This window comes from Watersipora subatra, chromosome 1 (assembly GCF_963576615.1).
Source record: "Watersipora subatra chromosome 1, tzWatSuba1.1, whole genome shotgun sequence".
In the NCBI taxonomy this organism is placed as follows: domain Eukaryota; kingdom Metazoa; phylum Bryozoa; class Gymnolaemata; order Cheilostomatida; family Watersiporidae; genus Watersipora; species Watersipora subatra.
The window spans coordinates 67,153,827-67,169,210 of NC_088708.1; the positions used below are offsets into that span (position 1 = coordinate 67,153,827).

General features: G+C 34.5%; 1 protein-coding gene across 2 annotated transcripts in view; it reads right to left on the reverse strand.

Annotated features, from left to right (window-relative positions):
* Positions 1–15,384, reverse strand: part of LOC137385724 (monocarboxylate transporter 14-like) — a 32,637-nt gene that overhangs the window by 9,046 nt on the left and 8,207 nt on the right. Inside the window, exons 1-3 of one of the 2 annotated variants that reach the window (XM_068072258.1) lie at positions 607–716; positions 419–491; positions 11–129 (exon numbers count right to left, since the gene is read on the reverse strand). In XM_068072258.1, the coding sequence (XP_067928359.1) occupies positions 11–125 (115 nt within the window). In that variant the 5' untranslated portion in view covers positions 126–129; positions 419–491; positions 607–716. Of the gene's footprint in view, positions 1–10; positions 130–418; positions 492–606; positions 717–8,301; positions 8,390–15,384 lie in introns of those variants that run through there. The other variant, XM_068072259.1, reaches the window with a different exon arrangement.

Consider the following 15,384-nt stretch of genomic DNA (forward strand, 5'->3'; position numbering starts at 1 on the left):
GTCTTTTTACCTTCATTTGCTGATGAAGATTCTTCAGTAGTGAACTTGGAGAATGATCTGTTTGGAACTGGAGTATCTCCATTTAAACTTTCTGTATCAAAGGTTTGAGATACTCTCTTGGCCATTTTTCTTAAGAAACAATGCCATAACATAATGCATCACATCTACACTAGCTATATACGAGCAATAAAACTTCTATAGATGATGAAAGTTAGAAAGTTTTTTATGGAGATCTACATGTGCCCATACACATTGATTGCCCGACTTGGTTTGGAAGGAAGGATACATTAGTAGATGGTTTAACAACTTGCTCAGACTTTTAAATACAAATCAAATATGAACCAGCAATAAGAAATGCAAAGCTGACAGATAAGGTACTGATCAAGTTTGTGTACGAAAACTGTTTATAGTCTTGTACCTGTATGTTTGATAGTCACTCAGAGTCAGCTAAGAACTTGTAGAAACGTGTCAGCATGTTTATAGCCTTGTGCCTGTAAAAATGAAGCTTCATAAACACAGTGGGCTATATAGAGACCACCCATATTGTGCTAATAGTGAACAATGAGAAGGTTCTCTCTGCCTCATATACATTGCTGTAGATCCTACCTTTTTTCTGTTTCAGTTCATGCCACTGTGTTTGGTGTTTTGCAGTGCTTTGATGGCTGACTGTACAATCAATGGAGCAGCAAGTCGCTACTAGTAGCACATTTACTAATACGCCAATGAGTGTGAGCGAGTCTGCGCGCTCTATTGTTTACGATTCTAGGCTTTTACTGTGTCAATAGTTCAGGCCAACACAAAAGGACTTAATATCCTTGCTTGTGCAGCAATGACTTAAGGATATGAGCTACTAATATATGACAAAGCAGTAACACATTGTTTGTATTTTTGTGTGAACATTTGCTACAGATTTACTTAGAATGTAGTCTTTACCTGATCTGTAAGGCCTTCGATATATAATAATGATAACCTCACACTTTGATAAAATAGTCAGCCTTCTATGATGCTGCTCTGGTCAAATAACATTATTTTCATTTCAAATACTATTATTTCATTTGCTTGTTGTAAATCTCAAAAACTATTTCTATTACAAAAACTCAAACTTATACATGTTTTTGCTAGTTTATAGGTTCATCTAAAGACACTGTTGCCTTCTGTTGTACTTGTGCAGGTCTGTCAAATATAAGAGAGGTTGAGTTTTGCTAGTTTATAGGTTCATCTAAAGACACTGTTGCCTTCTGTTGTACTTGTGCAGGTCTGTCAAATATAAGAGAGGTTGAGTTTTGCTAGTTTATAGGTTTATCTAAAGACACTGTTGCCTTCTGTTGTACTTGTGCAGGTCTGTCAAATATAAGAGAGGTTGAGTTTTGCTAGTTTATAGGTTCATCTAAAGACACTGTTGCCTTCTGTTGTACTTGTGCAGGTCTGTCAAATATAAGAGAGGTTGAGTCACTAAATCTGGCAGATCAATCAGTTATTACGGTGTCAAAGAATTTCATTTTGTAGTCAGAGCTTATATAAAGTTCCAAAACTTAGAAATTTATTTAGCATTAATCGCTTCTTGACTTCAGCTACCAGTTGCAATTTAACTGTTGCTTCCATTTTGGCATTTCAGCTTCATTTCATTTCCCAAATTTTTCTTAACTTTTTCTACCATAAAAAAATCTTTTTCACTGCTGTGCTAATTAATATCAGCATTCAAATGAACTTTTTAGGAGAGCAGGAAATTTTTTAGTAGATTTTATGAACACTTTTCACTAAACGGAAGAGGTTTTATCAAGCTGCAGAGCTTGTGTATGTGTTCTAAGACAAATATTAGCTTTAAAATAGCAGTATAGATTGTGTAGTGGTTGTTGAAATCGATGGTTAGCTGCTTATCACACAAGTTTATATATGAATTAAATGATCTTAAAAAGGAAGATTGAAGAGTGTGTGCTGGCAGGCTGTGTTAGAATTGGTCTGTTAAGGGTTAAAAATAGAGGCACCCATTCACATCAAACCTCAATTCTATACCAATCTTTGCAGGCTGGATTGAAAAGAAAAACTAGCCATATCTGGTCCACTGGCCATAGTTTGCCAACCTATGCTCTAAAAGAAACCCACCTAGTTTCTATGGGAACCTAGGTGTGCAAAGGATCAGTGAATCTTCAGTGACTACAGGGAACCTACAGACTATTAGGCTGCAAAGGAGAACTAGTCCTCCCGGGATCTACCAAAATTCAAATGTGGGCACCATCAAATGAAAAAGCTGCTACTGTTAAAAAAAGAGAGATGGGATATACATGTAATCGACTTGTTGTAACTCTGCCCTTGACTTTGACAAAAAGCAAAAAAACAAGATCAAAAAAGCAGGATTTTTAACTCGCTCTCTTACATCTTCTAGCTCGGTAAATACGATAAGTACGGGCGGGTTTATTTTGTCTTTTGACAGTAGCGGCTTGTAAAAGACTCACTGAACTAAAACCCTTTGAGTTCAAATGGTACCATGAGTGTTTACTTTCAGAAAAATAGTTGTACAGTGATGTAGTGTTAAGTAATAAAGGCTGGTTTACAAACAGATACACAACACACCTTATTCTCTGTTAAAGTACGTAGTCGCACCAAGTTATGATGTGGTGGCTGTTTTTATTGGCACTCTAGTTGGTAGCTAGTGTTGAATTAATGTTAAGTTTGTAGTTATATTCACTGTTGTTTAATGCTGAGTGGTACGGGAGTTTGATTTTATCAAGCAAAGGAACATTTTAAATGAGGATTAAATTTGGCTTTTTTTATATAAGCTTACCTATTCACCTGTTCAATTTAATATGAGTCCTTTCTTTAACATCTATTATGTCTCTGGTGAGTTAAGCGATGTTTAACCATGTTGATTGCTTGTACATAAAACTAAACTTGCACACCATCAATGGGAAGATTACTCCCAAATCTTATACACAACAACTAACAAAAGTCTGACATGAAGGAAAACTATTCATGAAAAAGTTATGTCAAAATGCAAAACAAAATGTTTATGTTCACATCAACAAATCTCACAACCACTCTTTTAAACAAAAGACATACAACAACATATTTATCTAACCACAGCTATGTTAAGACGAATACATGGATAAAAATGGATTTATTGATAAAAATGATGCTTCAATTGCGACACTTTTGTAAAAAAAGCAGAGAGTGAAATAAAAGGCTTATTAGAAAACTAGCTCCACCGAAGTAGTAAGTTGCATCATCGTTTCCTGTGATGTCATACAGCAGACCTGTCATTAAATAAAATAATACTTTATTACATCATAAATAATTTTTAGTAAGAAGATATAATTGCAAATTACGGTAATTTATCTGTGAAATCCACAGCTGAAAACATAGTGGTATACCTGTTATTTTAGCCTCCACTATGACAGCGATTCTACGAGTAAGGCAGATCAATCTAATTCCATTGTTTAGTTTTTCAAGCCCACAAGATTACATATAATCACAGGAGCTAATGAGTCGAAGCCTATAAAACACTGAGATAGGTGTAAAAAATCTGCTATGCTATATTTAATTTACATCTAGTTGTATAAATTAAAGTAGTTGTCTGTAATATTATTATTTGCATGTATTATACTCATCATAACAACACACTGATGAAATGTAACTGCTCTCAGCATGTGCATGAGTCAATATCTAAATAGATGAACACAAAAGTTAGATCCGAGGTTTTAGATTGATTTCATTCATACAAGCGTTATTAATATAGAAATACAGAGTAACCTATTTACTGTAAACAAAATATGTAAGCTTTTTACTATATTGACTGGTTGAATGACCTGCAATAAAAAAATGGCCAGTAGCAGCAATTAATACTGTGCTAATTGTGTGGTACTGAGACACTGCAATCAAGGACACTCCAGCTACCAGAAGACACCCGTTATTTCACATCAAAGCAGTGAACATGGGTATTACCATTATTAAAATTCCAGGAAGGATTCGTCCCACTATATCCATAGTTTCTACATAATTACTATATTTCAATAATCTTCATATTCTATACAAAATTGAAACACAACAGCAAGTATTGGTACTATTTGACAAGAGCAAACGTGCAGGGACCACTAGATTAGTACACAATATGATGGCGTATTAGTTAATATTTTCGTATTTTTCATGAAATATGTTAGTCAGTTTTTCCTGTACTCACTGTATTAACATTTTAGTCAGCTTTTCCGTACTTATTGTATTAACATGTTAGTCAGTCTTTCCATACTTATTGTATTAAAATGTTAGTTAGCCTTTCCATACTTATTGTATTAAAATGTTAGTCAGCCTTTCCATACTTATTGTATTAACATGTTAGTCAGTCTTTCCATACTTATTGTATTAACATGTTAGTCAGTCTTTCCAAACTTATTGTATTAACATGCTAGTCAATCTTTCCATACTTATTGTAGTAGCATGTTAGTCAGTCTTTCCATACTTATTGTATTAACATTTTACTCAGTCATGTCAGTCAATCTACCTGTATATTGTAAAATCATCAAAGATCCTTGAAGTTGTCTTCTGATATTTTTGCTTTGTTATAATCACTGTACATTAAAGCTGTGATGAATCTTCTTATAATTGCGTAATCTCAGTGCGTATTTACTTACTGCGTGTAGACATCTGGGGGTGTCGCTTTTTGCTCTTGTAAAAAATTAAAAGTACTAGATAATATGTAAAAGAAGTCAAGAAGCCAAGACCAAGTGATTGTGTGCTTTTAATGTTTGCTTTTTATTTATCATTTTTGCTTGAATATCAACGTATTTCTTTGAACACGTAATTTACCGTAGGGACTGCAAGTAAGCAATTATATTTTTAAAATTTTGTTGTTTCTTCGTTTTGGACAAACACTAGTTTGTACAAATACACTACATATAACTAAGAAAACAGTAAACCATAGATGAGGTCGTAATCACAATTATATGATATTTTATAACTTGATGGTAAAATTATGAATAATGGTCTTTAATACATTAGGAGTGGTTTTTATTATATGTAATTTAACAGAGGTCATTTGTCTGTGTATACAAAAAGACTACTTGAAAATAACATAATGTAGAACGCTCATTCAAATGGTGACATACATAGAGTTTGCGAATGTAATGAAGTCTACAAGACCAGCTGTGAGTCATGAATATAAATGTATAGCATGGTTAGAATATGTCATAATTTGTACATGTCAAGGTTAAACGCCATTGAAGCAGTGTACTGAGTAGCCTAGCCTTCAAGTCTGAGTTATGGTGTTGACGTGACTCTGAAACAGGTTGCTGGCAGGAAACATAGGAACAGGTTGCTGGCATGAAGCATAGGAACAGGTTGCTGGCATGAACATAGGAACAGGTTGCTGGCAAGAAGCATAGGAACAGGTTGCTGGGAAGAAGCATAGGATAGGTAAAAACCAGATTGTTCTTTTGAATTAAAGTCTTTTTAAAATAATATAATTATAACAGAAGTAAATGCTTTAACAGTTTGTTGTCTATTCATAATGTGTATCACTTTACAGCCACGATAGCTTCTTTTATATAACTTAGTTATTGTTAAGCAAATTTTGTAAATTCTAAAAGCCAAGGTAAAGTATGAAATTGACAATAGAGAGTAAAACAATTTTATATTTGATAAAGTGAAATTAGGCTAACCAAGTGTTGAGCTCAAAGGAGGAAAATCAGTTTTTTAATAAAAATGATGCCTTAATTGCGACACTTTTGCAGCAAAAGCATAGAATGGAATAGGAAACTTGTTAAATAGCTAGCTCCCCCCATGTAGTAAGTTGCATCATAGTTCCCTGTGATGTCATACAGCAGCCCTGTCATTAAATAAAATGATACTTTATTAGGCTCTAGATAGTTTCTCAGTAATAAGACATAATAACAAACTAATTTATCTATGAATAATGCAAATGTAAAAAGAATAGTGATATACCTGCTATTGTAGGCCCCACTATAGCAGCGACTCCACGAGTTAGGCAGATAAATCCAATTCCATTATTTAGTTTTCTCAAGCCCACAAGATCACAGATGATCACAGGAGCTAATGAGTGGAAGCCAACTATAAAACACCAAAATAGGTGCATAGAATCTACTATGCTATATGTAATATAATTGTATAATTTATAGTAATTGCCTGTAATATTATTATATGCAGGTATTACACTCATCATAACAACACACTGATACAATGTAACTGCTTCAGGATGTGCATCAGTTAATATCTAAATAGTCAAACACAAAAGTTCGATTCTAAGTTTAGTTTGATTTACTTGATACAAACATTATTGATAGGGAGATACAACGTAATCCATTTGTTGTCACCACAAACTTCACTGTAAACAACAACTTTAAAAACCTTTTACAAAATGAATGGTTGACTGACCTGCAGTGAGAGAAATACCAGTAACAGCAATCAATATGGTGCTGATTGTGTGGCACTGAGACATTGCAACCATAGACACTCCAGCTACCAGAAGACACCCGTTATTCCACATCAAAGCACTGATTTTGGGTATTGCCACTATTACTATTCCAGGCAGGATTCGTCCCACTATACCCATAGCTCCTACACAATAACTAATTTTCAATAATCTTTACACTCTAGAAAAAATTGGAACACAGCAGTGAGTATTGGTACTATGTGATAAAAGCAAAAGCATAGGAGCCACTATATTGGTACACAATATGATGGTGTATTATGTAACCTTCTCATACTCTTTGTGAAAACATGTTAGTCAGTCTTTCCATACTTATTGTATTAACATGTTTGTCAGGCTCCCCTTACCAGGTGTGAAAGCATGTTAGTCGGTCTTCTGATGCGCTATGTACAACTCTTAGTGATTCTTCTTTATCCAGTATAATGGCATGTTAGTCAGCCTTCCTCTCGTTAGTTCAATTGCTAGCTATTTGGTTAATTATCCGTTACTTATTGAAATGGTATGTTAGTCGATCGTTCCATATCTATTGCATTAACATGCTAGTCAGTCTTTCCTTACTTATTTCAATGAAATATTAGTTGATTTATTTATAATTGTTGCATTAATAAGTCAATCTTCTCTTACTCAATGTGAAAGCATGCTAATTAATCATCTATTACTAGTGTGAAAACCTTAGTAACTCTTCTCTTACCCAATATGTCGGTTACATACTATTTCAATGGGTATCCTTTACTCATTGAAATAGAATGTGAGTCAGCTTACTCATACCCATTTCAATGCCATGTATGTCTGCCTGGTCTTAATCAATTTAATGGCATGTTAGTCAGTGGTGTTTAGATAGTAAAAAACAACCAGACTGGCTGCAGCCTGAAATGATTAACTGTGAGAAATAAGTTTTGTACATAAGCCTTCAAACACATTTATTACAGTGGCATGTGATAAGATAAAAAATGACTGCAGTTTGACTGCAGCTTGTGTTTTATTGCCACAGCATCAGTTATTGTAACTTTTCAGTTGGCTCCTTATGTATTGTTAAACAAAACAAGTTGCCTAAATTTTTTTTCACATATTATTTATAGCAGTTTTCAAAATTTTATTCATTCGTTGATAAACAAACTAACTTTAACCGTATGAAAGGTTAAAGCATAAATGAAACACTCATATGTTACGCACTCATATGTTACGCACTCATATGTTACGCACTCATATGTTACGCACTCATATGTTATACACTCATATGTTAAGCTAACTTGAACATTTAATGCACATTTTTCCTAGCCTTAGAGCATGCAATTTAAATATACTATGGAGGGGGTTATAAATCTAGTACAATAATCTGGTAAAATATGTTTTCTCAATTAAATTTTTATCTGATGCTAATAAACAAAAATGACTTCATTGTATTATTTGGTCAAATAAGGCAAAATATATACGCGTAGCTGTGCTGTAAGTCTGTGCAAGTATGCACAGTCTACACAGTCTATGCAGGTAACTGCCGTGTGTATTCACCATAGAAGCTGCCACTCACCTATGTATGATACCAGCAGTGCAGCGTCTCTTTCACGAATACCAAGCCTCTTAGCCCTGTCTGCGGTGTACATCACATTTACATAATAGCCCACAATTCCAAAGAGGTTGCCAATGCATAAGATTATCATTGATTTGTTTTGAAGTATTTTTACGTCTATGACATCAGCTAGGATGATTACTAAAGGTTTTGGACAGAAACGGAAACATTGTAATCTCTTTCTGGGTTCCTGAAAATCACAAACAAAGATTTCATTACTGAAATTCTGGTATGGTGTTTTATGAGACAGCACTGTAACTCCAGAGTTTGTACATCTATTTACTGAATATCTGTTTACCTCTATTTGTGATGGTAAACTAGTTGATGACTTTATCTCCACCTCTGTCGGTAAGCTTACTAATGATCCAGTGTTTGAAACAGGATATCTGTAACATAAATAATCCCCAGCTATGCATCATATATTACTTGCTTATGTTATACTGACCAGCTGAGTGACCCAACTGTTTATAAACTAGATAAATATACAGCCACATTTAATACCTGATATTTAGTCTATCTGATAGGCTCTGAGTTTTTGAAACTTGATAGACTGTATCAAGTTTCAAGAATTCGGAGTTGTCTTCTTCATCCTTATCTTTTTCCTCTCCATTATCATCCAACTCAACTAACTTGATAGTTTCAGGTTTTGAAATTGATTTTCGTTTAGCTGAGAGAGGTCTGATTAATGCTGAGAATACACAGCCCTGCAGCAGTAAACCAGCTAAAATGAAAAGAGAGTTGTCTCATCTTGTTGGTTTTCATCAATGCTCAGGCTTACACGTACTATATGAAAATACAAGCATTTATTCCTGTTACTTTTGAGTGGCTGATTTGGCTTATTTTTTAGAATATTAAATTTAATTTACTAAAAAGGCTTCACATAAAAACTTCGTGTCAGGATTATTCAACCAAGTATTTTAACTCAAGCCTGCTTAGCAAGTGCCTTTAACATATAAGCGCTATGCAGTGTAGTTGTCAAATTGCATCTGTTATGGTGTTAATAAAAAGAGCAAAATGAAGGAGAGGGAATGAGATAATGGAAGAACAAATGAAGGAAAGAAAAGGGGCGAAAGAGGGAAGAAGCGGAATAAAGAAGGAAAAGGAGGTAAAAAAGAGAGGGTCAAAGGTCAAGAGAGGGTCAAAGGAAAAAGAAATAAAAGAGGTTAATGAGGGAGAGGGATTGAATGAGCGAAAAGTTGGCAAAAGAAGGAGGGAAAAAGAGAGAGGATAAAAGGAAAAGGTTTAAAATAAATAAAAAGTAAAGGAAGAAAAGAATATGACAAAAGGAGAAGGTGTGAAGAAGGCGTCACGAAGTTTCGTACATACATTTTAAACACTTATTTTCCTTTTTCAAACGTGTGATACGCTTAGAGATTCTCATGTTTGCATAACTTCTGCATCATCAACAATTGAATAAGTTGGACAACATAAATTAGCTGTGTGACTAAATGCTTCATGTCTTCTGCTTACTACAGCCTTTAGCTTGCTCTAATTACTGTCATGGTGACAAAGTCATGCTTCTAACACCTCCTGTAGATTTTTCCAAACTCATGCCTGAAGATTACCCAGTATAAAATGGGTGCCTCTCCAGCCATATGTGGCAAGGAGAAAATCAGCGAAAGGTGCTATCCCCATCACTCCAAGTCCACCTCCGCACTGAGCAATTCCATTTGCCAAAGCCCTCCTCTTATCAAAGTAATGACCAACGGAAGTGATAGCTGGTAGGTACATCATGCCAAAACCAAAGCCTATGAAAGCAACAGTGGTTTCTTGTTAAAGAGCTAACATTAAAAATATCTTTTTAGAGCATGGAAATTACCTTAATGTATAAAACATATGACATTCTTACATTACTATGTCATTTATTTTTGAATAGCTTTAACATTTTAATAAATGTTTGTGAGTGTTACAACGGTGCATATTTTATATTGAGTTCAAGCAGCTAAATTATTTGAGTCTAGTTTCAAACTTTAAAATTTTTTAAAGGCTTTAAACTTATAACCATGTCAATTGTTTTTCATAAATGTCAATTTTTTCTGTAATGCTTGCACCCAAAACAATCCTTGTACATGTGAAATGCAAGCAGCAATTTAGTGACTAAATCACTAAATAAGGGTCAAAAAGCCAATATTTTTTATGAGTAGTCAATCACTAACTGGTCTACATTCTCTCTGCACATTAGATGCTTTAAGAAGTCCTCACCTCCCAGTATACCGTATACAATCTGAAACAGTGCAACATTTGGTGAGAAAGAGCTGATGATGAAGGAGGCAGCTGCTATCAGGCTGCCAATAATTCCAATGACTCGGCAGCCCCACTTGTTTATTAGAGCAGAAACAAAAGGACCTGAAACATTTGTACATCATAGAACTTTGCATTCAACTTAGGTGGCAATGCCACTTATAGATTTTGCAACAAGTATATTTTACTTCTATTTAATGTTGAAATAATTATATGAATATGAGTGGACAAAAATGTAATTTTATAAATACATTCGAATGTACAAAGTTTTGTAAGCGCTATAAAAGTGGTGCTTAAAATGGGGTTAGTTCAATCAACTCCCTATAGTAATCAGTAGTTCAGTCAACTCGCTTTAGTAATCAGTAGTTCAGTCAGCTCACTATAGTAATCAGTAGTTCAGTCAACTCACTATAGTAATCAGTAGTTCAGTCAGCTCACTATAGTAATCAGTAGTTCAGTCAGCTCACTATAGTAATCAGTAGTTCAATCAACTCACTATAGTAATCAGTAGTTCAGTCAACTCGCTTTAGTAATCAGTAGTTCAGTCAACTCACTATAGTAATCAGTAGTTCAGTCAACTCACAATAGTAATCAGTAGGTCAGTTAACTCACTATAATAATCAGTAGTTCAGTCAACTCACTGTATAGTAGTAGTCAGTAGTTCAGTCAACTCACTATAGTACTCAGTTTTTAGTACTGTAACTCTGTTCTTTTCTCCCCTGAAACATCTAGCCAACTCAAAGCAATCAATTGCTGTTTAGTTCTTTATAGTATTTCATAAGTTGTATTAATTTCTTCTAATGTGTATCAGTTGTACATTAGCAGAGGCTATGAATGTGCTGCTATCTCCAGTTTACAGGCATCTTCAAGAAAGGAAGCTATTAGCATTAGAACAATGTATTTGGAAATGATGTGATAGTCAGGAACTTACCAATTATTTGCAGGATGCCAACCAGCATCGAGTTAGCAAGAATTACAGGAGCCACCCCTGACTTGAATGCAATGGTATAGTCTTTTATATACAGGGCGAAGGTCTGGGACATACCGAAAACCAATAAGTTCAGGAAGCAGCTTGAAAAGACAACCACCCACCCCCATCCACCATCTGGTGGCATGAGAATCCCCTTTTCGCTGACAACTAAAACATGCAAAAATTTATTGAATTGGCTGTGACTAAAGATTCATGATCATAGATCTGAAAGTGCTGGTTCCACAATCAAACACGAGTGAAGCAATTGTTTGGGAGCTTTATAATAAATGCATATGCGCACACAATTCCTGAAAAATTATCCATCAACGGACGTAACCAAACCCTTGTACAAAAATCCCATCAAAAAATTTAACCATTTTTGTCTAGAGCCGTATAAGTATAATAATGATACAGAACACATATAAATCTTTTTAAATATATTACCAAGTCATTGAAAAGTTAAGACAATATCCTAAAACTTACCCATCTGATCGGATAATACATAACTAGACAGATTAATTTGGCCTAAAATCGCCATTAAAACCTGACAAGCCTTTTTTAATCAAAATTAAGACCGGCAAACAAGAAACCAATAAAGCCGTGCGACAGATAGTAGAACTATTAAGTCGTGTGCATTTCACAAGAAAAACGTGCACATTTCACCAGTCTATGGCATTGTCCAATTGCCGAAGGTTTTTGTAATAAACGTAGAAGTACTGAAAAGTAATCGTTTCTTTTTTGCCAATTCTACCGGACTCTGACATTTTGGACACATATAATGAGTACTTTGGTATTCCAACTGTTGTCTAAAGCAGTGAAAGTAAAGGAAATGATGTTGATATTTTTCTAACAACTCTTATAAGATTATTACAATATTTAATTGTAAGAATAATTATTTGATTTTATAGGATTATTATAAGATTTAGTTATAAGAATAATCATTCGAATTTACAAGACCGAAGTATATAGTGACTGATGGTGTGCAATATGTTACTGTTATTATTTTTCTAAAGATTTTGTTGATTTTGCTGTGCCCAATATCGAGGTACTGCCAAGCCGTTTTTAATATCTGAAAAATTAAGTAATAGGCCTACATTTTTTTATAGATATACATCTATTTCTATGACAACAAGCTAAAATCTGTTTAGGTTTTTAAATTCAGCATAATTTTTTAGATATAACATCAGAAATCTAGATAAATATTACAACTTCTTTATATTGGTTGCTATGACCAATGATATACACCCCCCTCCCCAGCCTGTGTATATTACACAGCAGCTGGCCATTTTACTTCTAATATTGCATTTCTCCTATTGCAGGGGAGAGATAAACATATAATCTTTCCTTTTATTATTGCTGTTTGTTGTACATATTAACACCCGGTACATTACAGCTACCATTGCAGCTACCATTGCAGTTCTCCTATTGCACTGCAGTGCCATTTGACTGCTAATATTGCATTTCTCAACCAGCAGTACCCTTTCTTTTTCCATTATCACTTTGGTCGTGGGCTGTATGACAGGGGAATTTTTAGTAATAAGAACAGCACTCTGGAAAATCAGAAACATTTCTACAATTCTAACTGACAGATCTGGCGCTGGATATAGATTAGGCATAATGGTTGGTGCATTTGCTCGAGTCTCTATATATCATACAGTTACAACAAGTGAGATTTTGAAGCTTGGGAAAGGCCTTTGAGAGGTCTTCAACAAATGACTTTTTAGTTTTTCTACTCACTCTGCCATCCTAATGCTATACCTATGCGTACACTACTGCCTTTTTTGCAAAGTTAATCAATAGACAATATATGAAACTAGCGAAGTGCTTTTTAAGTCTACTTGACGCGACACAAATATTAGCTAGCCAATCAAAAATCGAGAGACATTGCACTCCTAGACTAAATTTACTAGTGTTAAAAGTTGACTTGCAACAAAATTTACATTACAGCTATTTGGTTTCAAAAGGTTCACCATGTCTTACTCTGCTGTGTTGTAGGTTCAAAATATGTAGAAATATGATTGCAAGCTCTTAAAAGCTCAAAAACAAACAGTTAAAAAAACGGCAGTAGGTTGGAATCACTTTATTTTGATAACGTACTCAACTCGATGTGGTTATTGTTTTGACACGTGATGTTATCACCTGAAATGAAAGGCCAAAAAAGGCTCAATATTATACGTCTCACAGCAATAGTTTATAACAAACACTTTAGGTTCTACCGGAAAGCCCTTATCAAATATAGGTGCTCGCTACTTTACAGTTTTGTTTCAGCTTGGTCTAATCATCTAGTCATAATATGATCATGTGACCCATATTTTTTGCCAAATAACACGACAAATTTTTGCAGCATTTTTTGACCATTACAAGTGACCAGCAGGCTCTTCATGTTTATTAGAAAATGATATGCACCCCCTCAAGCTAAGGTTAAAAAATTAAACTCCTTTTTAAGCTAGGTTTTGAGATATTAGTGTTCAAAGTGACAGCATTACAATGATGATGAAATAAATGCATAAGGACTATAGAAATGGTTTCCTTGAATGCATGAAGTATATTTGTAAAAATATTTTGACGAATGAGGTTGCATGAAAGTGTAAACAGAAGCACATCGTGTTCAACTACGCCCCATTTCAGCTGTTTTGGAGAGGGATTCCAACCAGCGGCGTTTTCATGATGGCTGCGATTAACTGTTCGCTTTGAGATTTTAAGAGCTTTTAATCACATCTCCACATATTTTGCACCTACAACACAGCAGAGTAAGGCATGGTGAACCTTTTAATACCAAATAACTGTAGTGTGAATTTTGTTACAGGTCAACTTTTAAGGAGCCTTTAAGGTCATTTTATGCATCGGACTCTTTTAGAGAAGTTCAAACCATAAATAGATGTTTTGTGATTTATCACAGACGTTCTAGCGTTTGGACCTGTAAAGAAAGCGCGTATCGTAAAACTTCTAATTGAATGCCACCTCCAATTGACCGCCACTATAGAGGAAGGGTTGAAAGATAGAGTGCCATAGCATTCAATTAAAGGTTTTACGGTATATGGTAAGACACTTGACAAGCTAAAAAACGCTATATAAGCTTGTGCAATGCATTCATCACATTAGATTATTCACATGTACATTATAAACTGACAAGGTTAATTTATCAAGTAATTCTTTGATGCTTTCTACCTTCATTTGATGATGAAGATTCTTCAGTATTGAACTTGGAGAATGACCTGTTTGGCACTGGAGTATCTCTATTTAAACTTTCTGTATCAAGGGTTTGAGATACTCTCCTGTCCATTTATCTTATGAAACAATGCCATAACATAACACATCAGTTTCAAGCCACACTGCTATCTGCATGCAATAATACTTATATAGGTGTTGAACAGAATTTGGAAATTTCATGTGTAAGTCTACACGAGCTCATATATTTCAATTTCACAACATGACTTACCTAATGTATTTGTATGGAGGAATAGAAGACAGATGTGTATGTAGCATTTCACCATAAGCAGATACACTAGTAGATGGATTAACAACTTGCTCAGATTTAGAAGTACAGATCCAATCAGCAATAAAAAATGCAATGCTTACATAAGATACTGATCAGGTTTGTGTACAAGTACTGTTTATAGTCTTGTGCCTGTATGTTTGATAGCCAGTCAGAGTCAGCTAAGAACTTGTAGAAATGTGTCAGCATATCATAAACACTGTAAATACTTCATAAATGCTGTAAGATTTACCTTGTGTCTGTTTTGTATCATGTCTTCGAAGTTCTGATCAGTTGTCAGTTGACTACTTTGGGATTGGTCGACTGTAAAATTAACGGTACTGTTAGCCACAACTTTTGGTATGTTTACTAATGTGCCAATGAGTGTAAGGGAATCTGCAGCTCTCTGTTTTTCATGATTATAGGCTTTTACTGCTATCAATAGTTGTTATAGTCCAGCCAACACAAAAGGACTTGATATCCTTGCTTGCGCAGCATTAATCTGAATTAGCTGAAGATATGAGCTACCCATATGTGACAAAACAGTAACACGTCATCATAATTTCATGACTTTTTATTCTCATGGGAATGTTTACTACAGATTTATTTAGTATACAATTTTTACTTGATTTGTAGTAATGTTTCAATATATAATATTGATAGCCTCACACTTTTCACATGACCAGCCTTCGATT